The 22,287-nt window shown below is 38.6% G+C and overlaps 2 protein-coding genes, 1 long non-coding RNA gene and 1 pseudogene across 4 annotated transcripts; 2 read left to right on the plus strand and 2 right to left on the minus strand.

The window, feature by feature from the left end:
• Positions 1 to 2,772: 2,772 nt before the first annotated feature.
• On the minus strand, positions 2,773 to 7,720 carry LOC148737958 (origin recognition complex subunit 5-like; annotated as a pseudogene).
• Positions 7,721 to 9,738: 2,018 nt separating this feature from the next.
• Positions 9,739 to 13,530, plus strand: LOC148737959 (coiled-coil domain-containing protein 162-like). Its single transcript, XM_088751418.1, has 8 exons — positions 9,739 to 9,799; positions 10,340 to 10,453; positions 11,261 to 11,317; positions 12,206 to 12,301; positions 12,740 to 12,785; positions 12,908 to 12,963; positions 13,176 to 13,262; positions 13,381 to 13,530. Exons 1-8 carry the CDS (start codon positions 9,752 to 9,754, stop codon positions 13,513 to 13,515), a joined length of 639 nt encoding a protein of 212 aa, XP_088607544.1. The 5' UTR covers positions 9,739 to 9,751; the 3' UTR covers positions 13,516 to 13,530.
• Positions 13,531 to 13,782: 252 nt separating this feature from the next.
• On the plus strand, positions 13,783 to 15,966 carry LOC148737960 (uncharacterized). Its single transcript, XR_015997453.1, has 3 exons — positions 13,783 to 14,180; positions 14,339 to 14,385; positions 14,866 to 15,966. It is a non-coding gene; the product is annotated as an uncharacterized LOC148737960 (long non-coding RNA).
• A 35-nt stretch (positions 15,967 to 16,001) lies between these two features.
• LOC148737961 (origin recognition complex subunit 5-like) lies at positions 16,002 to 22,251 on the minus strand. 2 transcript variants are annotated; one of them, XM_088751409.1, is made up of 5 exons: positions 21,975 to 22,193; positions 20,518 to 21,030; positions 19,923 to 20,127; positions 19,442 to 19,627; positions 16,002 to 16,748 (listed from the first exon to the last, which is right to left on the minus strand). In XM_088751409.1, exons 1-5 carry the CDS (start codon positions 22,176 to 22,178, stop codon positions 16,498 to 16,500), a joined length of 1,359 nt encoding a protein of 452 aa, XP_088607535.1. In that variant the 5' UTR covers positions 22,179 to 22,193; the 3' UTR covers positions 16,002 to 16,497. The 2 variants fall into 2 exon arrangements, with proteins under 2 accessions (XP_088607535.1, XP_088607536.1); XM_088751410.1 differs by lacking the exon at positions 16,002 to 16,748 and adding an exon at positions 18,785 to 19,015 and having other exon boundaries at positions 21,975 to 22,251.
• Positions 22,252 to 22,287: the final 36 nt, after the last annotated feature.

Here is a 22,287-nt window from a genome sequence, read left to right on the forward strand (position 1 = left end):
GCGGTGGACTCGGTTTTAGTTGCTTCTCACTGTCGAAACGCGATGATCACTGTAACGTAGCAACGTCAGCCACTTAGCCTGCGAGCAAAACTAAAAAAAATTCTCAGTGCTGACGTTATAGTAACTACACAAAAATCATGAGACGAACTCTTATCCTGGTCTCTTTTTATAGGCTCGAGGGCCGCATCTCGCACAGGCAAACGCCTCTTGTCCTCTTACCAGACGGTGCCGGACATCTACGCAGCGTCTCTGCTGTTCGTCCCATCCGCCCGTCCATCCGGCTAAGCCTGTTAAAGTGGTGCAGGCAGTAGCTAGAGGAGGTTTATGGCCACTCCCTGTAGTATTTCCACAGAGACAAGCCCCCACACCGGACCCTGGTGAGTCATAACAATAGGTGATGGTTCTTTAGTTTTTTATTTGTTTGTTATTTTCTTTGACAATTTAGAGAGGACGGGATTAACGCTTTCCACCCTAGTTGTCAGAGATACGTCATCTGATTGTATCAGTTTTATCTAGTTCACATTTTTCTTGATGTTTCAGTGAGTGGCTCGTATTCACCGCCTCCCAAAATTCAAAGGCCGAAAACTGTAAGTACTTAGAGAACGATGTTATTCGCCCAAGGCATTACGTCCTTTCGAATCCAGATGAATTATTATCCTAGCTTTCCGTTGAAGGACATGTTGCACATAACTGCCTTGAGTTTAAAGGACTCCGCAAATATTTGTTACAAAAAAAGAATAAGAGATAACATCAACAACCACAAGAGACGGGCAATAGAAGCAGTTTTCAACTTACTGTAGAAAAACCGAAATCAATCTAATCACCACAGCCAATCACAATAAAGGCTTACATCATTATTAGCCAATGAGAACTAATATTTAAACCAGGCAAGCAACCAAAAGCATGGGAAAACGCAGCTGACCACGATTGGCTTTCGTTTTGCCTGTGATTGGTTGAGCGGATGGTGCGAGGTTTCTGGACGAATGAAAGAAAAGGGTAAAGCAAAAACAGAGGCTCCCGGATTACTTTCGACACTCAATTTTAAAATTCATATTCTCGTTTCAGAATGTTCTAAATACTCGTTTTTCTTCCTGCAGCACACTGGTCGTTTAAGAGGGAAAATTTCGCACAGTCTCTTGGGTGACCTTCAACCAGCTGATGGTCCAAATACAAGACTTCCTTTAACATTTTTAACTTTTTTGTTGAGAGCAAAACAGACTCACTAATTGGGCTACGTTTAGCGCAATACGACCGAGACGACTTGAAAGGGCCCCGGAGAGATGAACTAGCAGCCGTAGCACATACTCGGGTTTCTTATAAAGCAGCTTGTTCACACGCTAGGGAAATGCTTTTCTTCTCTGATGATTTGGCAGCTTACTATTTCAGAGGAAGTCTATTACCTCGAATCTACAAGTTTACTCCCAGAGACACGACTTGGGTCCTAGGACTCGAAAATACGAGACCTCATCGTATTATTGACTCGAGTGATCAGTTTAATATTATCTTGAATATAACATAATATATGAATAATCATCACAAAGAAATTGTGTGGAAGAAACTTAAAAGCTCCAATAGAATAGATCAACTAGTGGAAAGTATTTTTTTACCTCTAGAATAAATGAGTTATTTATACCGTGATTATGGATACATTCTTATGCTAATGAAAACATTTGCTGAGGTTTTAACTTTTAAAAAAATCGATTGTAGAGAATTGTCAAGTGGAGGAGTTAGTTGCAGCAAAATTTCCTTATATTATGTTTATTTTGTCTTTAGTGGTAAAAATGACATCAAAACATCTTAAAAGGTTTTTATGAACCAATATTTTGAATGCAGACGGTAAAATGATTTTTGAAGAACTATACATAATCGAAACTGTAGGTGAGAATTAACTCCGAAGCGTAAATTAATTAAAGTGGTAAATGAAACCCATGAAAAACCCTCTGAGCGTTAGCCTAGTGAAGGGTATCAGGGAACTACACGAGATAAAGAAAATGTCCTTGTGACCTCGGTGTTGGAATCGAACCCACGACCTCCGAATTAGATCTACCGTTGCTCTGCCTACTAAGCTACCTTCACTAGGGCTAACACTCAGAGAGTTTTTTATGGGTTTGATTTAGCACTTTAATTTACACTTCAGTGTTAATTCTCTGTTCCATCATTCATTAATGACTATGACAATTAATATCTACGAGGGCTCAATGATGAGCCACTGGTCGGAAAATGATACCTCACTCCTTCCTCAAGGAACAAAGACTGAACTTAAGGAGGTGGAATGCGGGTTCATTTATGAAGCAGAGTTCATAGCCTATTAAATCTGGTGAAAGGAAGAACTTAAAACGCGGATGATGCATACATTTAATGTCAATACTTACCGGATAATGCTCATTATTAAAAACTAGATCATTGGATAATGCAATTCAACAATTTTTATTGGCTTAGCCATTATGGTAGATCAGCCAATATACCATAATCTACAAATATGGCGAGCGTACGTGTCAGCTTAAAATTAAAAGGGAGGTAAAAATTTAATAAAATTTAATAATTTAATTTAACGTTTTTAATAAAACAATTATTCCGCTCGCGCTTGTTGGATATGAGATGACTATAGCCAACGAGGCGCCGAGTTGGCTATCTATCATCTCATATCCAACGCGCGCTCGTGGAATAATTGTTAACTACCGCTTCTGGTTTTTCGCAGGAAAAAAATATGTAGCCAATCCCTTAACTTGTCTTCAAATTCTACTAACAAAGGTATTAGACAAGAGGGGTCTGTCAAACAAAGTCGTAGAGATACTGTACAATATCAAACTCGAGTTGTCTCGCAATTTGTAAGATGGTGTAGAAGCTCACAAGGCATTTGTATTTAGGACAATCTATCTGATCATCTGCTGTGATTTGCGTCAAGAGATTAAGTGACACAAGGGATGATATCTGAAAAGGATGTTAGCGGTTGGAGCGACTTTATCCTCCACAATACTGCAAAATATGGTCATTAGTCTGTCCATTTGGAAATTCTTTGGACCTAACAAAACAATTATTCCCTATGAAATAATTAATAATAATAGGTACATACGCCTTTGACTGAATTTTTATTGGATCGCACGTTTTTCCAATGCGGATTAAAAAACACCTTGGATCGTCTGAACGTGAAAAACTTTAATCCGGATTTAGGATTTTGTTTGTTTGGAAGTAGACATCAAGAATTGCACTGTTTGTCTTCGGTCGCCCTTGGTCGCTATGATTTGGTGTCTAGTTCACCTAATTTTGTAGCTTGGAGAATGTAAAAAAGATTGGGAAGGCTTTCAGTGACTTGAAGAACCTTACTCTGTAGCGTAGTTCTAAAGAGACCGATTAAACGATACACATTTTTATCCAACATCTTGACAGAGGAGCATGTTTGCCCGTTTTACCTACCTCTCTCACAGGATGTAAATCAAGCATTTTCTTCTGATATCTTACTTCGCGAGCAAATATTGGATCACTCAGAAAGAGGTGTTGTAGCGTTGGCGAATTGACTCGTTACATACATACATATACATACATACATACATCATCTTTATTTCACCTCGGATTTACAAGAGTACTGAGCTGTATAGCTAATTTCTCCGAGAAAGAGGAATAGAAAAAATTAATCAAGTAAATAAATAAATAGATAAATAAATAAGTAAATAAAATATATAAAAACAAATAGAATCGTATATTATATACAGTAAATTACACTGCTATTTACATAAGTAATAATTGCATTTATGTTGGAAAGAAATTTGACATATTTTAGTTCTAAACTCATTCAACGACGTCAATGACCTCAGGTCCTCTGTTAGTTTGTTCCACATGTTTGCACTGAGAATTAAATCTGAAGGAGTGAAGACCATAAGTGGTTGTATTGACATAATTATGGGATAACAAGTTTCCTTGATCCTCGTAGGTTGTATCTCCTCATTTGGAAAAGACCATGTATGTACTTCGGCATTGTTTCGCACTGAATTGTCTTAAAAACTATTTTCATCGTGTCTTGGCACCTAATACTGTACAGATCACTACAATTAATTTTGCTCAGTAGCTCCTGGTAGTGCAGAGACTTCTCATCTAGAACAATCTTGAGCGCCCTTTTGTTCAGATGCTCTAATTTATTTCCATTTCGAGCCCTGCAAAAGTGCTAGACTGCTGAGCAATATCTAAAATATGGAACAATAAATGCCTTGTAAAGTTTACATTTCACATCCGTCGGTACTATTTACCGAAAATGGGAAATTACATTAATTTGATTGTTGACCTTTGTACAAATGTTTTTAACATGGCTGTTGAACTGCAGATTCTTGTCAATGTTCACTCCTGAGAGGTCACGGTTATCTTTTACCGGAATATTAGTGTCATTCACTGTAAAACTGAAGGTGCAGTTTATATTCCCTAAAATCATTGCTTGATATTTGTCAGGATTTGAAATCATGCCATTTATACCAAACCATTGGTCAACTTCGAGGAGTTGGCATTGAAGTTTCATTTCTAACTTCACTGGATCTTTATCCGAGGCATAAATTTGTGCATCATCAGCATAAGCATTGATACAGACTCCTTTCAGGAAGTAAAAGAGATCATTCATAAATACATTAAAGAAAAGGGGTCCAAGGGACGGATCCCTGAGGTACTCCTTTTATAACCGGCAGCCAAGAAGAAAACTTGTCGCCCACTTTTACTCTCTGCGATCCTCTAGACAAATAACTTCGCAACAGAGCAACGCCATGCTAGGCTACCCCATACGCCTTCAACTTAAGTAGCAGCAACTCTTGTGGTACACAATCAGAGGCCTTTGAAAGGTCTAAAGATATCAGAGCAACGAGTTCTTTATTATCTAAGCCAGCCCTCCAATCTTCTGTTAAACACAGCAGTGTGGTCTCATAGTTATAATTCTTGTGATATGCAGAAATGAAGTCAGACAATATGTCTTTGAAATATACCGATAATTGGTCAAACAAGACTCTCTCAGAGATGTTATTTAAAATTGGCAGTAACGTTGGCGAAACGATCGGTTGGCGTTTAACGCAATGAACACGATGCTAAACGAAACTTTTTCTCGTATAACTGGGGTTGAGAGGGGATGTACAGATCAGACGAAAAAGATAAAACGCCTTTCTTGTAAACGTCTATCAACCACACTCTGCAGACTAGAGAAGCTCTAACCTGTCAGCTGAATGTTGGATTTTTTCTCTTTTGCAGCAGCTTTTGCTCTGTTACTTAATCGTTTTCTCCCCTGTTTGGTAAAGAACCTCATGTCTGTGTGAGCTGGGTTATATGACGCCAGATGTGATGATATCTACAGATACTTGACATAGAATGGCAGTTCCATGTGGGAACGAACAGAAACTCCTGCAAAAATCGTATTTCTTGGATTAGACATCGGCAGCTGTTCGGAATTTCACTGCATAGTATAAAATTATCTGCAGTAAATGGTTTGACAACAATGACTCACTTGACTCTGATGATGACTTCCGCACAGGTTGTCGAAACGTCAGTCACTGCCACCGACAACAGTCCTTCTCAGGACTACACTCACCCGGACGATCAGACTACACCTTCACATAAAATTATCTGCTGCAAAATTCACAAATCAAACTACTGACTTTTAAAAGTCTATGTAAACCATAGTGAACATACTGTTCTCTGAACACTTCCCAAGGCAGTGAAAAAATTTGTTTAACAATCCAGAGCTTGTTTATTTGGTGATCATTTCCTTTATTCTCGTAACCTTAATGTGTGATTCAGGGATGATATTGTAAGGAGAAATTAGATGCTGCTCACTTTTAGGGATCAGAGGATCAAACCACAAGTCAGAGCGACCAGCATCTAGTTTCTTATTTCAGTTCTACTCCTGAATCATCAATTAGGATTAACAGAATAAAGGAAGTGATCTCCAACCTAAGAGGCTTTGATTGATCGACAAATTCTCCTTGTCTATAACAAAGGAAATGTAGAGAGAATTGTGTCGTCTGAGCCTGGGTTCGAATCGTCTGGGTACGAAAGATCTATGGATACGAAACGACTGCTAAGCAACGAAGGAATTCCGCAATAAATTGCATGCGAAAACCAATATCGCCCAAATTGCAAATCGATGAGGGCGTTATTAGTTTTCAAGTGCAATTGAAGCCACAATTCACCACTCAAGTAATGGATTTTCCTTGAATGATTGAATTAAAATAAGGAAAAAAGAAAACAGCATTACTTATAATTGTTATGTATACGTAGATGCGAAAAAATATTACGTAGATGCGAAACAATATTACATAGCCTCGTTTTCAACTCCAAATTCCACACTAAATACCTTGCTTTATTAACCAATCAGAATGCAAGATTTTACTCAATGATGGGTTAATTCTACATTTATTTGAAAATGAGATGAGCGACACCAGCTTAATTCACAGCTGTCTTTACATTTTCTATTTAAAATTAATAAAAACATGACAATAATTATAATAAGAATGAAAACCACCTCCTACCCTCTAAGTTTTCATTGCATGTCTGTGTTCTTTGTCCAATGATATTCTTCCACTGGTTGCTAAAGTAACTAAAACAAATTAAATAATAACCATCTCCTCTCAATTTATGTCTTAAACAAAGTGATGATGATTTCTAATAATGTTAAGCCTTCTAACTTTGTTTTCTGAAAAAAAGTTCCGATAAAACTGACATGCAATCTGCATTTTGTAATGATTCTTCTTTCTGCAAGGTTTTTAAAAAACAATATCAGCACTCTAGGAGCAGAGACACCTTATTTAAAAACAATAATAATAATGGTGACTGTGCACATATCTCTCTCAACCTTAACAGAAAGAGGAATGTAATTTTGATATGCAGATTCCTACTCAATAATACACAGTGCTTCTCCTTTAAAGGAATCCTCCACCTACCAGATGTCTGAGGTCATTCAAATCCCTACACACAGAATAGAACACACTCAGGAGAAGCTGGCAGTATGCTTTGAAAAATTCCACTGAATATGAAGATGGGCTTTCTCTTGCCAGGATCTGCATCAACTTAGTCTTTGAATAGTCAGGAAGGGAATGATATAGGGCTTATAGAATCCAGTGTCAACTTGAAGCTTTTCCCAAACAATTTGACTGAGCAAGACGACGCAAATGTTTAGATGAGTTAGTTCCTGAAGCCTTAAAAAGGTAGGAAGAAAATTTTCCTGGATATCTCGAGGTTTCTCTGCTTTGTCAAGCACAATGTAGAATGTTTCATTCATGAGTTCCTTCCCTGATAAAGTATGTTTAAGGTGACGTAAAAGTCTTTCCTATTTTCACATTTGGGAGGGGCATTCCAATTGCTGTCTTTATCTGGATCTTGTAGCTGGTATAAGATGTGCTCAAAAATCAGTCTTGCTGTAAAATTCTCAACACAGTTAACTAGCACATGTAGAAGCTGTTATATCAGAGGGAAAAAAAACACAAAAGAACGAGTTACTATCAGTAAATGGTTTGATCCAAGGATCACTAGACAATTATGTTGTGTAAATGTTTGCATGGGGTTAGCAGTGTTCTTCCTTATTTTAGGCAGGACAGGTAAAAGAAATATTTAAACCATTACAGGAATTCTTGTACCCGTTGAATTTTCAAGAATTTCAAAGGATTTTAGACAGTAATACAAGGTACCACAAATGGTAAATGTTACCAGCACTGTCTGAAAGAGAGAATACAGGGTTAGTCCCAGAAAGGACTGCCATTTTCAACCAGGTTTTTGACAGCCTGAGCAAAAATTAATGTCTCTCACAAGTGAGCAATGATGAAACAACAACTCAAACTCATAAAATTCAACTCACAAATTAGTTTGGTCATTAATTGACTCTGATGCTCTCCTGATGACATCTGCTCAGCTTATCAAACCATCAATCTCAGTCACTAACAACAGTCTCTTTTAGAGCCTTCCCTAATACAGGCAGGCTCACAATGTGATTGACAATATCTGTTCATCTCAAGTAATTGAGATGAAACAGCAATTGGCCTGTATACAAAATGGCAATGCATTCAAGTAAAGAGTATGCAGCTGAACCATTCAGTGAAAGCTGTGTGGCAACAGGACTGAATAATGAAATGCTACATTAGAAGGTAACTGATTGACAACGCCGGCTCAAGTGTGCGAGGTCTAAAATTTAATGAAATTAGTGGTAAATAATAAGGGCTGACATTTAAAACCTAGGCACTTTGTTGTTGTGTAAGGCATTTTCTTATTTCCAGAGTTTTTAAGGAGAAAATTAATTTTCGAAAAGTTTAAGAAAGTGTACAATGTTTTTGGAGGTTGTTCTGTTAAAGAAAAGAGGCGATGAAAACAAGGCCTTGAGGCAACAGAATAGGAAATCAACCATGCAAATGACTCAAAGTCTGTTTTCTGCGGCGAAACTTAGCATGTGCACAAACATTATTCAGCTCTGTTCTGTGTGGGTAGTTAAATGATGTAAAGTTACCTCCCATGAGCCTTCTGCAGCCTATTTGCGTATCTCAGTAAATAGCTCTTCAACACCAGAGAGTGACTAGCATCTAATTTTCTCTTACAATATCACTCCTGAATCACACATTAAGGTCAGGAGAATAAAGAAAATGATCACAAATTGCAAGATGCTCTTGATTGAGATACAATGAATATATGAAGATCATATATTTTGAACTGCGGTATTAGATACGCATGATGCACGATCCTCGTAGTAGATAGCGCTATTTAAGCAATAGCGAAAATCAGACCTGAAAAAAATCAGGCCTGTACGGGACTCGAACCACTAACCTCTGCGATACTAGTGCAGCGCTCTACCAATTGAGCTAACAAGCCAACTGGGAGCAGGCCGTTAAGTTGATTCGTAATAAACCCGTGAAAGTGATAAATGAGATACAATGAATATATAAAGATCATATATTTTTGAACTGCGGTATTAGATACGTATGATGCACGATCCTCGCAAGTAGATAGCGCTATTTAAGCAATAGCTATCTTATGAAAGTGATAAATCAGATACAATGAAATATATGAACTTCATATATTTCATTGTACCTGATTTATCACTTTCACCGCTTTATTACGAATCAACTTCACGGCCTGCTCCCAGTTGGCTTGTTAGCTCAGTTGGTTGAGCGCTGCACTAGTATCGCAGAGGTCAGTGGTTCGAATCCCGTACAGGCCTGATTTTTTGTTTTTGTTTGTTTTTTTTTTTAGGTCTGATTTTCGCTATTGCTTAAATAGCGCTATCTACTGAGAGGATCGTGCATCATGCGTATCTAATACCGCAGTTCAAAATATATGAACTTCATATATTTCATTGTATCTCATTTCAACTTTGTTGATATATCCAAATTATTATGTAGTAGAAGGTGGTGCTTCAAAAATCAACGGTAGTGCTTCAATCTCATTTTCACATTAACCCGGCCTGGATCCTCTTTTTCTGTTTAGAGTCTTAAGAAAAAAAAAACAAATAAAAGACGAGATCATAGAGAATGAAATTAAACAAACCGAACAAAGTCTAAAAAAGACGATGCTATTTCACCTGAAAAATGTTTACATGGCTGAGCTAACAGAAAATTACCTTTTGTTCACTAAGTTTCTTTTGTTTCAAATTTTGAATTTTTTAACTGCAAGATCTTTGAGGTTACCTTTTTATATCATTATTTTATTATGTGGTATCAGTGACAATGAATAAAACCGATTCCGAAAGGTACTGAATTTGTTCTTGTCACTGGTGTTTTTTTCCCAGTTTCTAAAGATAAAGACTATGAACAACTGGAAGCGGACCCGTCTCTTTATCCGGTATCACGACTCGGTAAGATCAACAAATCGACATTAGTTTAATAGTGGTCTGTACTTTTACTTATTGACAATGATATTCGTCATCACAGTTGTTCAAAAAGGCGTGATTGAATTTTCTTTTTTGTTGAAACCGCATAAAGCTTAACAAAAAGTTGCTTTTAAGGAACTCTAGTTTTCTCAGGCTTACATATTTGTGAAGAGAAAAGAAAAGAAAGAAATCACTTGAAGCTTGTTCAGGAAGAATCTCCAAGGGAACCAGTGAATAAGAATGGGAGGTACAACACAAAAGAACTGATGTTTGAAAAAAAGCGAAACTGCCTTAAGGGGTACCGGAGAACTTTCAAGTTTATAAAATGCCGGGGGATGAATCTTCCATCAAATCAAAAACCCACGTAATGCTATTCGCCCTACCCATCAGCTTGGTTGTGTTGGTTACCTTGCATAAATACATTTACTTTGGTTTTGGGTTTTTCTACTCTTCGCTGAAAACTGCTCTTTGGGACTGATTTTGACGGTTTTTATTTTATTACGCGTTTCTTTGTTTGTTTTAAAGGTTGAGAGTTTACGAGATGAGGCTGACAAAGCTAAACGAGAGTGCTTAGGAGTTAAAAAGATTGCGGAAGAGAAAGAAGTGCTATTTAAACAAGAACAAGCAGCACTGAGAAAGGTCATTGATCTAATCCAAAAGGGTTTCTGTCCATTGTGACACTGTCAGCAGTTACATATGATGCACGATCCTCGTAGTAGATAGCGCTATTTAAGCAATAGCGAAAATCAGACCTGATAAAAATCAGGCCTGTACGGAATTCGAACCACTGACCTCTGCGATACTAGTGCAGCGCTCTACCAATTGAGCTAACAAGCCAACTGGGAGCAGGCCGTTAAGTTGATTCGCAATAAACCCGTGAAAGTGATAAATGAGATACAATGAAATATATGAGGTTCATAAATTTCATATAACTGTCAGCAGTTACTTTTAAAATCACACGTATAGATTTGACTTTTTTTCAAATGAATTATGTTTAGATTCAAAAGGTGACTGAATAAATCAAACAGCATTCGTACGTAGCAGAAACCGGAGTTAAGCACCGGCCTAATGGGCCACTAGGCTCGTAAACAGATTTTACCTTTTATTCGTATGTAGCACTCTAAATATGGTGGCTATCCTTTTTAGTGGCACGTGGAACTTTTAAACTTTGAGCGTGTTTATGTGAGGGATTTTGGCATCAGTTCCCGTCCCCAACGGTAGTAATAAATTAATAATGAATAAATATCTTCAGCCAGGAGACAACCTCAGCCTTTGTTGGTTTTCAGTCTAATCGTGAGTACGGAGTCTCCGGTTCAAAAGTGGATCAAACTCTAAAGACGAATTTAAAGATAAACAAGACCTTCCTTTTTGAGTCTTCTGGCAGGCTACTCCTATTATTACTTCTATTTACATAATGATTGTCAATATCATCATCATCTTTTACAGGCTCTTTCAGAGGTGGAGCGAGAGTGCCAGAAACTGCGTAAAAAGCTACAATATGAGGTAGGACATTTCAAGAACTTGCTTGAATTATTGTTTTGGTTTTCGCGCACATAGCGCCAACAAAGAAAAGGAAAGGACTTCGGCTTAATCGATTGCTATCAGTATTACTATTTTTTTAAGTATGGGGTAACGCTGTGCGCGTGTTGCGAGCTCCGCTATAAATGAACACTTTCAGTTCCAGAAGTATTGACCGGTAACTTATCTTCTTAATTTCGGCACTAAGCAAGCAAAAATGTGACAAGAATAGTCTCATCAACTGCGAGTCGTTCTCATGCATAGTTCAAATAGCTCTGCTATTCGTGGGTAGTGCGTCATTATGCTAAGTGTCATGTCATGTCTGTTTACAATAAATAAATAAATAATGAATTAAAAACATAATAGTAAATCACCAAATTCGCTTCACTTATTTACGAAATACGAAGCTGGTGGCAGCGTTAAGAAAGAATTAGGAATTATACCGTGGGGACTAAAGAGTGAAGAGTACTAAATGGCCACAGTTAGCTGCGTTAATTAAGTGATTGTAGTCTCGAAGAAAACAGACAAATATTCTGAAGCCTTTGAATCCACAGGAGTGACTAGCCTTTAATTTCTCCTTACAATATCACCCTTGAATCACGCATTAAGGTCACAAGAATAAGGGAAAGTGATCACCAACTAAAGAAACTCTTGATTGTTAAACAAATTTTCTTTGTCAGCACCTTAGGAAATGTATAGTGACCAGTATGGAGAACATACATGCTGATGTTAGGGTGTGTAACGTTATTGGAACAGACACGTTCAAGTCACAACTTTTAAAAAAGGGGCTGAACTGCAGACACTAGGTTGGTTTGACTTGACGTGGTTTTAACTAGGATGATTTTGAAGTGTTTGGGTGTTTTGTGTTTTCAGCAAAAGACCAAGCTTCAGAAGATGCATGCTCAGATGCAAGAAGCTCACAGTATGAGACAACTGGAGCTGGCCAAGTCTACAAACATCGATAAACTAGTGAGTGGATTAATGATCTAGGTTTTTTTTTCGTCAGCATACAAAGTGATTTCATTATGAAAAATGATACTAACATAAAAGGTTTGAAATAGAATTACAAAGATGGTGAGTTTTGATCTCGTTCTTGCACTAGCCTGCGAGGAGGTCCTCATTGTAAACGCTTTTCTGCCCGCGGAAAGATTAGAGACGAGTCAGGATGAGGTTTTCCGGGGGTCTGGCACCAATAATGAGATCCCTTGCGGACCTTCCGTCTACTCACGTTGCTAAAAGACTCAAACTTTCCCGCGGATGAGCGTGCTGAAGCGATGATATTCCATTCAAGCAGAGATTGAAAGTTATTAAGGATTTTTCTTTTTTTCATAACATCTATTTGGACTCGAAACGATTTTCATGCAAGCAGTTCAGGAAATTGATTGTAACTGCTCTCTCTGGTTCTAGATTGCAGATCTGGAGGAGAAAGAACTACAGCTTCGTCTTCTTACGCGTAAGTTATCCTTTAATGTCCTTTGATTTGTATCCTTTCATTTTATTTCGCTCCATTTCTCTTGATTTCTTTTCAATTTTAAGACTTAATGAATGTCATCTGATTCTCTTTTTTTTACATAGAAAACTTGGATAGAGATCAACGAAGAAATCTTTTCGCGCAAGAGCAATCCAAGAAGGTATTTTGAATCTGAATTTCCCCTTCCCCACTCCTCCCTCCCCCTTCTTTTCGTTCTTTTTACGGGACGCAGTACGAGTGAACAAAAGAGAAGCTGCAATCCACAGGAAGAATCCTGGAACAAACGATGCGATAAAGAAACACTCCCACTCTTTTTCTATCTCCCAATTTTCCCCTCGTTTTCTACCTCTGACTTTTATTTCACTTTCTTAGGCCCTAAAACAAATCATGCAGCAACTGGATCATGAACGAAACTTGAAACTCGACGCTTTTGAACGCGTGGAAGATCTTCAGAGACAGGTTCATCCCTTTTTGTTTTTTCTTATTTTCTTCAGATAACATAGCATTTCAAAGACATTCTGCTGTACACTAGTTGATTTTGTGCTCCTCTTTATATTCTATTTTTTTTTCCTTTCAGATTTATGAATACGAGCAACATCTGACCAGCGGTCTATCAAGGCCAGGCTCTAGAGCAGGTATGGTTTATGGCATGCACACAAAAAACATACGAGTTAAAAGGAAGTCCGTGATGCCAATATTGTTGCTATTTTGACGTGCAAGATTACTCTCCGTAAGAATCGCTAGTCCCCGCATTCTAAGTTGAATTGACTAAATGGTCAGTTTTGAATACAAATTTACTATAACTGTAAATTGGTTTGAAGCGCCTGCTCTGGATTTTATCCGTATCCTTGAAGGAGGTTAGAAGCCGCCAGAGAATAAAATGATCATGCTAGGAGTGAATCTTCTGCGCTTCGATATCCGGATTTCAATGAGACTGTGGCAAATAGGGGACATGGCAAAAAAAGGAGGGGGGGGAGAAATAACTTAGATAGATTCATTCCTAGTTGATTCTCACTGTGGAAACGGGATAATCACCGTAATGTGGCAACGTCAGCCACTTAGCCCGAGGGCAAAACAAAAGGACAAGTGTGACAAAATGAAAAAGTCTCAGTGCTGACGTTCTAGTAACTGCACAAGAATCATGAGACGAATTTTTAGTCTGGTCACTCTTCACAGGCTCGAGATCCGCATCTCGCACAGACAAACGCCCCTTGTCCTCTTACCGGAACGTGCCCGACTCTTACGCCGCGTCTCCATTGTTCGTTCCATCTTCCCGTCCATCTAAGCCTGTCAATGTAGTGCAGCCAGTAGCTGGAGGAGGTTTTTGGCCACCCCCTGTTGTTTTTCCACAGAGACAATCCACCACACCAGACCCTGGTGAGACATATTTACTCTAGCAATAGGTTTGCTTGATATTTTCTTTGACATGTTTGAGAAGGTGGGAACAACACTTTTCACTCGATAGTTTACAAAGATATGTCTTGTGATTTCATCGAATGAATAGCATCTAATTCACATTTTTCTTGATTTTCCAGTGAGTGGTTCATATTCACCGCCTCCCAAAATTCAAAGGCCAAAAACTGTAAGTATTAGTGAACGATATTCTTTGCCCAAGTCATTGCGACCTTCAGAATCGAGATGAATAATGATAATAGCTTCCCATTAAAGAACATGTCACAGTAAATGTTTGTTCTAAAAGAAAATAAAAGCTTCCATCCGAAACAACTACAGCAAAAAGGAGCAATAGAAGCAGTTTTCATCTGACTGTCGAAAAACTAAAATCAATCTAATCACTACAGCAACTCGCAATAAAGGCTTTCATCATTAGTTGCCTATGAGAACTAATATTTAAACCAGGCAAGCAACCAAAAGCGCGGGAAAACGCGGCTGACTACGATTGGTTTTTGTTTTGTGTCTGATTGGTTGAGAGGATGAGTTTTCTGGACCAATCACAGAGAAAGGTAAAGCAAAAACAAAGGTTCCCGGATTACTTTCGACACTCAATTTTACGATTCAAGTTCTGGATTCAGAATGTTCTAAATACTCGTCTTTCTTCCTGCAGCACACTGGCCGTTTGAGAGGGAAAGTTTCTGAGAGTCTCTTAGGTGACCTTGAACCAGATGATGTTCCAGATACAAGACTTCCTCCGACATTTTGAAAAGACTCACTTTGAGTAAAGTTTAGCGCAATATGACCGAAACGACTCGATAGATAGGGCCCTGATAAGAAGTCGCAGCCCCAGCACATACTTGGGTTTCTAAAACGGCAGCTTGTTCACACGCAAGGGAAATGCCTTTTCTCTATGATGATTTAGCAGCTCAATATTTTAAAGGAAGTTCATTACCTGAAATCTACATGTTTACTCTCTGAGACACGACCCAAGTCCCAGGACTCGAAAATACGAGAGCTCATTGTATTATAGACTCCACTAATTGGTTTAATGTTATCTCGAAAGTTATTTAATATATGAATAACTAACACGAAAAAATTGTGTGGAAGAAACTTAGAAGGCCTAATGGAATAGATCAAGGAATTATGAAGACTTTTTTTTATCTCTTGAATAGATGAATTATTTATACCATGATTTTGGATACATGCTTACGCTCATGACAACATTTGATGACACAGGTTTACTTTTAAAAGAGTTAATCGTAGCAATTGTCTACTTTATTTAAGATATTTGTCCTATAAGAGCTAGAAGCAGCAAAATCTTCCTCTCACCGTGTTTATTTTCTTCAGTAGTTCAAATGATTTGAAAAAATCTTCAAAGTATTTTTTAAACCACTATTTAAATGCAGGCTTGTGGGAAAAGTATCGTTCCAAAGCTAACTTTTTCGCAACTGATATAGTATTAATAAGTTCAGACTCGACCGAGCGTTACCAGTAATATCACGTCTCAAATTTCTTAGTGAACGTGCACCTCCGGTGGGATCAAACTATTCGTCCCCTCTTCGTCCAATTCGACGAAAGTTCGCGGGTAAGGACACTTTTCCTTCGGACATTTTCAACCAACCTCATGCCGAAATACACACTCGCTAATAAGCTAATATCCTTGTAAATAACTGATATCCCTTACGAGCTTTGTGTACTCGGGAATTTTTATATGGAAAAGAGATTTTGCACTTTTGCAGTCTTATAAAAATAAAGTTTTCCACGATATGAATCGAGTGTTAATTGTTACGACTATCCAGTCTTAGGTAATACTACAATATTCATTTAATTGTACATCCTTATTACGCATGATTTTCATGCGACAGCAGCGCACAAATAAACAAAATGGTCGCTTTTATCATGGTGAAAGCTCGCCAACGAGGTAAATCGCGATTACCTGTGTGGGGCTATGATGAGCTGTGTTGGCCTATGGATGCCTATACATCAAATCGTTAAATGACTACAACTGACAATTCGTATTTACGAGGGCTTGATGATCAGCCATTGGTCGGAAAAATGAGCCTTAACCCCTTCCCCAGTAAAGAAAGACTGGATTTTAGAAGGTGGAATGCGGGTTCATTGACGAAAGGGGAGAACTTAAAACGTGGATGATGCATCTATTATATCTCAATACTTTCTGGATAATGTTCAATACCGCTTCTCGTTTATCGCAGGAAAATATATTTAACCAATCTCTAACTTGGCGTCCGTTATACTGGCAAAAGTATTAGACAAGGGGGGGAGGGGGGGGAAAGGAGGTCTGTCAAACAAAGTCGTACAAGTACTGAATAATATCAAACTCAAGTTGTCTCGCGATCTCTGAGATGGTGCTGAAGCTCACGAGGCATTTGTATTTAGGACAATCTATCTGATCATCTGCTGTAATTTGCGCCAAGAGATTTAGCGACACAAGGGATGATATCTGACAAAGGATGTTCGCGGTTGGAGCGACTTTATCCTCCACAATACTGTAAAATATGGCCATTAGTCTGTCCATTTGAAAATTCTTAGGACCTAACAGGACAAAACGAAAAAGAGATTACTGACGGTTAAAAACAATTTTGGGCCAGTTGGATTGGACTAAAGAAATAGCGGGGGGAGGGGGTGGAATATGGCTAATTAATATTATTAAGTTATGATGCCTTTCACTGAAATTTTATTGGATCACACGTTTTTCTAAGGCGGATGCAAAAATACCCTGGATCGCTTGAACGTTGAAAACTTCATTACGGATTTTGGATTTTCGTTAAAGGAAGTAAGCATCGAGGATCGTACTCTTAGTCTTCGGTCGCCCTGTGTCGTTATCGGTTGGTGTCTAGTTAGGTTTACGGTGAAGTCGCCCGAAAGTCATCTCGCCCGAACCTGAGTCATGTTAGCCGAAATTCCTAGTCATGTCGCCCGAAATTTTATCGAGTGTTTAGACTTGAAGAAAAGTAACTTAAGTAAATTCTTAAGTAAATCGCAAGGAATAAACTCAGTGCTAAGGAACATGCGGAAAGCTGTAGTCTCAAGCTTCCTCAAGGTTACCGTGCACCTTCAGGGGTGTCTCGTGTGCAAGCGATGTAGCGCGTCCGGTTTAAACTGTAGATATCTAAACCCTTATATCAAATTAAGGCTTATAGGCCACCGTAACGATTACAAAAAATGACGAAGGGTAACGCTCGAAACGTGAGCTTTTGTAGTCGTTACTGTGGCCAATTTACCATTTAAACTTTGTTGATATATCCAAATTATTTCGTTAATCCCACCGACGCAGCCCCAAACAGTTTCTTTCGAAACTATCAGCCTTTAAGGCTTATAGGACTGGCTAACAGACTATACCAAAAATTTTGAAAAAAAATTAATTGACGAATTTTTCACGACTTCTAAATGCGAGCGTCCGAATCACCTTTTGAACATTATGTGTCGGAGCGAATTTTGTTTTTCGCTTATTTAAAAATTGTTCCTCCGTTTCCGGGACCAAAGCGCTACAAAAACGTGTCTGCGATTTGCCATGTTCAATTTCAGTGAAAAGTTAAAGAACATTTTTGAAATAGGATTAAAAAAATGTGGAGTGATCGTATAAAAATCGCTCTTGAAAAAAAAGTATTTAGAAATAAAAAATTCGGAGACACATTTTTGTTGTTTATATGTAAAACTAGCTACTGTCAAAATTTGAGAGCAGTCGAACAAATCCCCTTCGACTTGTAGTTCGATGCCGCAAGAGAACATGCAACGCACAACCAATCTATTCTTCCTCTGATTACAGAGCCAAACGGTAGGTGGTTTGGTCGGTACCAGTCCTACAGATACGATGCTGCCAAAAACCGCAATTGTCGCACTGAAGGGCTTGCTGGCGCGCTCGAACTTCATTTTCGCACTCGATACAGGGATGATGGCTCATTGTATATTTCTTTTGCGTACGCGTAACAATCTCGTGTTTCAGCGAGCTGATTATCTCGGATTGAGGTGGCTGAGGATGTATTTTTCTGATATGTGCGAAAAATTCTGATAACTGAAAGTGTTCCGCTTATAATTACTAGAATCTGTGCTGTAGAATGATCAGTTTAGTTCATAGCAACGGACAACGCTGAAATGAACAGCGCTATCTGAGTCTTTCTTTAACTTCATATTTGCATAGGTTAGCGGACGAAAACAGTTTACGAGTCAACATTTTAAGAGTTTATTCTTTGCAATTTACCTAGGATGTTACCTTTCTTCAAGTTTAAACACTCGAGAAAACTTTGGGCGACATGACTCAGAGTATTGGGCAACATGACTATGAGTTTCGGGCAACATGACCGGTTCCGGGCAACATGACTTCGGGCGAGATGACTTTCGGGTGAGATGACTTTCGGGTGAGATGACTTCGGGCGAGATGACTTTCGGGCGAGATGACTTTCGGGTGACTTGACCGGTTATTAAATGAAGTTCACTTCATTTTGTAGTTTCAGGAACATAAAAAAAGATTGGGAAAGCCTTCAATGGCTTCAAGAATCTTCCAGGGTAGTGTAGTTCTAAAGAGACCGGTCAAACGATACACATTTCCATCCAACATCTTGACAGAGGAGCAAGTTTGACTGTTTTATTCACCTCTCTCACGGGTTCCATTTTCCATTTTATAAATCAAACATTTTCTTCTGATATCTTGCTTCACGAGCGAATATTGGATCATTTAGAAAGAGGTGTTGTAGCGTTGGCTAACTGACTCGTTGGCCTCCCGGTTAGCTCAATGGATAGAGCGCTGGACTGTTGTGCGGGAGGTCGAGGATTCGAGCCCCGGCCTGACCAACACTCAGAGTCTTAAAATAATTGAGAAGAATATGCTACCTTTCTATAACATCAAGAAATGATTAGGTATTCTAGTCTTCTCGGATAGGGACGAATACATGGAGGTCCCGTCTCCTGCAGGGTTAGGGGCAGGAGACGTTAATTTCCCATGCACGAGATTACTGCGTGATGGATGTCCTCCCCTGGGGTGGGATGGGTGGGTAACAGGACCCCCGTTGATACCAGTGTTCACTACACTGAAGGGGCTATCCTGTATAAATATAGATGTCTACTCTACTCTAAATGACTGGTTACCGATGAACGCAATCAGCACGATGCTGAACGAAACTTTTTCTCGTATAAGGTTAAGTGGGGATGTACAGATCCGACGAAAAAAATAAAACCCCTCTGTTGTAAACATCTATCAACCACACGCTTCAGACTAGAAAAGTTCTAACCTGTCAGCTGAGTGTTGGATTTCTTCCCTTTTGCAGCAGCTTTTGCTCGGTTACTTAATCCTTTTCTCCCCTGTTTGGTAAAAAACCTTCTGTCTGTGTGAGCTGGGTTATACGATGCCAAATATGCTGAGATCAACAGATACTTGGCATAAAATGGTAGCTCCATGTGGCAACGAACAGAAATTCCTGCAAAAATCGCAGTTCTTGGATTAGACATCTGTAGTTGTTAGGGATTTTGCTGCATAGTAGAAAAATATCTGACGCAAAATTTAGCAATCAAGCTACTGGTCTTCAAAAGTTCCTTTAAACCCCACCTCTACGACCTATGATCAAACATCCTTTACACTGCAATGGAAAGGTTAATTCCAAATTATTTTAGACCGAGATGAGCAGCACCAGCCAAATACAGAGCTGTATTTACTTTTTCAATTTAGAAATGACAAATTATAGAAACACAGAATTAATGAAAACAATCTCCTACCCAAGGCTCCAAAGTTTTCATTGCCTGTCTGTGTTCCCTGTCCAATGATATTCTCCCACTGGTAACTGGACACCTCCCTAAGGTAGACTGTGTGGAGAGCTTTCTTGAGATGAGGCTCAATGTTTCGCCACAGCTTGTGACTGTCTGTCAATTGAGCTTCACCAGATGTTATTGGTTCACAATATTTTGGAAAATGAAGAAGAGCCTACACGTATCACAACAGTAAGAATTTAATTCTTTTGAAAAGTAACTTTAAAAAAATTAATTAATAACCATTTCCTTCCAATTTCCAACTTGAGCAAGGTGATGATGATTTCTAATGTTGTTAAACTAGGTAAATTTGTTCCTCCCCCCAGAAAAAAGGTTCCAACAAAATTGACATGTAATCTGCATTTGTAAAGATTCACCTCTGTGTAAGGTTATAAAAACAAAATCCCAACTTTATGAGCACAGCCACCTTTATAAAAAAAAAAATTTATGGTGACTGTGCACATTTCTTTCTTAACCTTTACAGAGAGAGGAATTTAATTCTGATATGCAGATTCCTACTCAATAACACCACAGTGCTTCTCCTTTAGAGGAATCCTCCACCTACCAGATGTCTGAGCTCATTCAAATCCCTACACACAGAATAGAACACACTCAGGAGAAGCTGGCAGTATGCTTTGAAAAATTCCACTGGATATGAAGATGGGCTGTCTCTTGCCATGATCTCCAGCAATTCAGACTTTGAATAGTCAGGATAGAGAATGACAAAGGGCTCACAGAATCCAGTACCAACTTGAAACTTTTCCCAAACAATTTGACTGAGCAAGATGACACAAATATTTAGCTGAGTTAGTTCCTGAAGTCTTAAAAAGGCAGGAAGAACATTTGCCTCGATATCTCGAAGTTTCTCTGCTTTGTCAAGCACAATGTAGAATGTTTCATTCATGAGTTCCTTTGCTGATAAAGAATGTAAGTGGCGTAAAAATTCCGTCAAATTTTCACATTTAGGAGGGGCATTCCAATTGTCATCTTCATCTAGATCTTGTAGCCGGTATAAGATGTGCTCAAATATCAGTCTTGCTGTAAAACTCTCAACACAGTTAACTAGCACATGTGGAAGCTGTTATATCAGAGGAACAAAAAAAAAAAGAGAGAGAGAGTTACTATCAGTTGATGGTTTGATCCAAGGATTAAGAGGCAATTGTGTAGTGTGATTGTATGTGAGGGATTAGCAGTGCTCTCTCATATTTTAGGCACAACAGGTGAAAGAAATTTTTCAAACTGTTGGACCACTTCTTTTACTTGTTGGATTTTCAAGATTTTCAAAAGATTTTAGACAGTAATACAAAGTATCACAAATGGCTCACAATCTGATGTGGGCTCAGCACAAACTCTTGAACTTACTAACCAAGTGGTTGGTTACAACAATTTCAGTTTGTTTACTAGCCAAACTGGCTAGTGTAAATCGAAAACCACTCGCCCAAACTGAATTTCTACTAGTCTGTGGCTAGTTGGCTACCATTACTGATACTGTCGCATCCTGGTGATCGAGATTACGCACAAGTGCTTGAGATAAAACAGTATGGCCTGTATACAAAATGCACCTCTGCATTCAAATCAAGAGCATACAGCTGGACCATTCAATGACAGCTGTGTGGGTAGTCAAATGATAAAAGGTTACCCGGCCGTCATGAGCCTCCAGCAGCCTCTCTGAGTATCTCAGTCAATAACCCTATGACACCAAAGAGTGACTAGAATCTAATTTCTCCTTACAATATCACCCCTGAATCACATATGAAGGTCAAGAGAAAAAAGAAAATGATCACCAATTGCAAGATGCTCTTGATTGTTCAACAAATTCTCTTTGTCAGTGCCTTAGGAAATGCATAAAGAACAGTAATGGAGATTACATTTATGCTTGTTAAAATTCTAGTTACCCTCCATAAGATAGCACAGTCTGTTTTCGCGTCAAAACACACAAAATCAATATTACGAAAAGCTTTTTCTTTCTTAGCAACAATCAGTTGATGTGATTTCTCTCAAATTATACTCGTTTGTACTCACCTCAAAATCTTTTAGCAAAGTCTGCACAACAAATGATTTCCCTGTACCGATGTGTCCACAAATGAAGATCGCTGGACAAGAGAATGTCTTCCTTTGCCCAAAAAGAGTTAAAAGTGTATCGATTTCATTCTCTCTGCCAATTACTTTGGTGTAAAGTTTCTTAACGTCGTCTTCACTAAACCCGAATAGCCCGCCATTCGCCATATTGGTTCACGCAAAGGCACTGGGGCGAGTTGTCAAGACTTTTACTATCAGGGAGTGGGTGCATTACCCATTTTTTTTTTTTTCGGTTTTTTTTGTTTTGTTTTTTTTG

This window comes from Stylophora pistillata, chromosome 2 (assembly GCF_964205215.1).
Source record: "Stylophora pistillata chromosome 2, jaStyPist1.2, whole genome shotgun sequence".
In the NCBI taxonomy this organism is placed as follows: Eukaryota; Metazoa; Cnidaria; class Anthozoa; order Scleractinia; family Pocilloporidae; genus Stylophora; species Stylophora pistillata.

Bases quoted from the DNA above. Each gene is read 5' to 3' on its own strand.
- LOC148737959 (XM_088751418.1), top strand. From the start codon at position 9,752: ATGAACAACTGGAAGCGGACCCGTCTCTTTATCCGGTATCACGACTCG. The intron at 9,800-10,339 runs GTAAGATCAACA...TTTGTTTTAAAG, and splicing joins TTATCCGGTATCACGACTCG to GTTGAGAGTTTACGAGATGA. The intron at 12,302-12,739 runs GTGAGTGGATTA...CTCTGGTTCTAG, and splicing joins CTACAAACATCGATAAACTA to ATTGCAGATCTGGAGGAGAA.
- LOC148737961 (XM_088751409.1), bottom strand. From the start codon at position 22,178: ATGGCGAATGGCGGGCTATTCGGGTTTAGTGAAGACGACGTTAAGAAA. The intron at 21,031-21,974 runs GTGAGTACAAAC...CTGATATAACAG, and splicing joins CTTTGCTAAAAGATTTTGAG to CTTCCACATGTGCTAGTTAA. The intron at 16,749-19,441 runs GTTAGAACTTTT...TTGTCCTGTTAG, and splicing joins ATCCAACACTCAGCTGACAG to GTCCTAAGAATTTTCAAATG.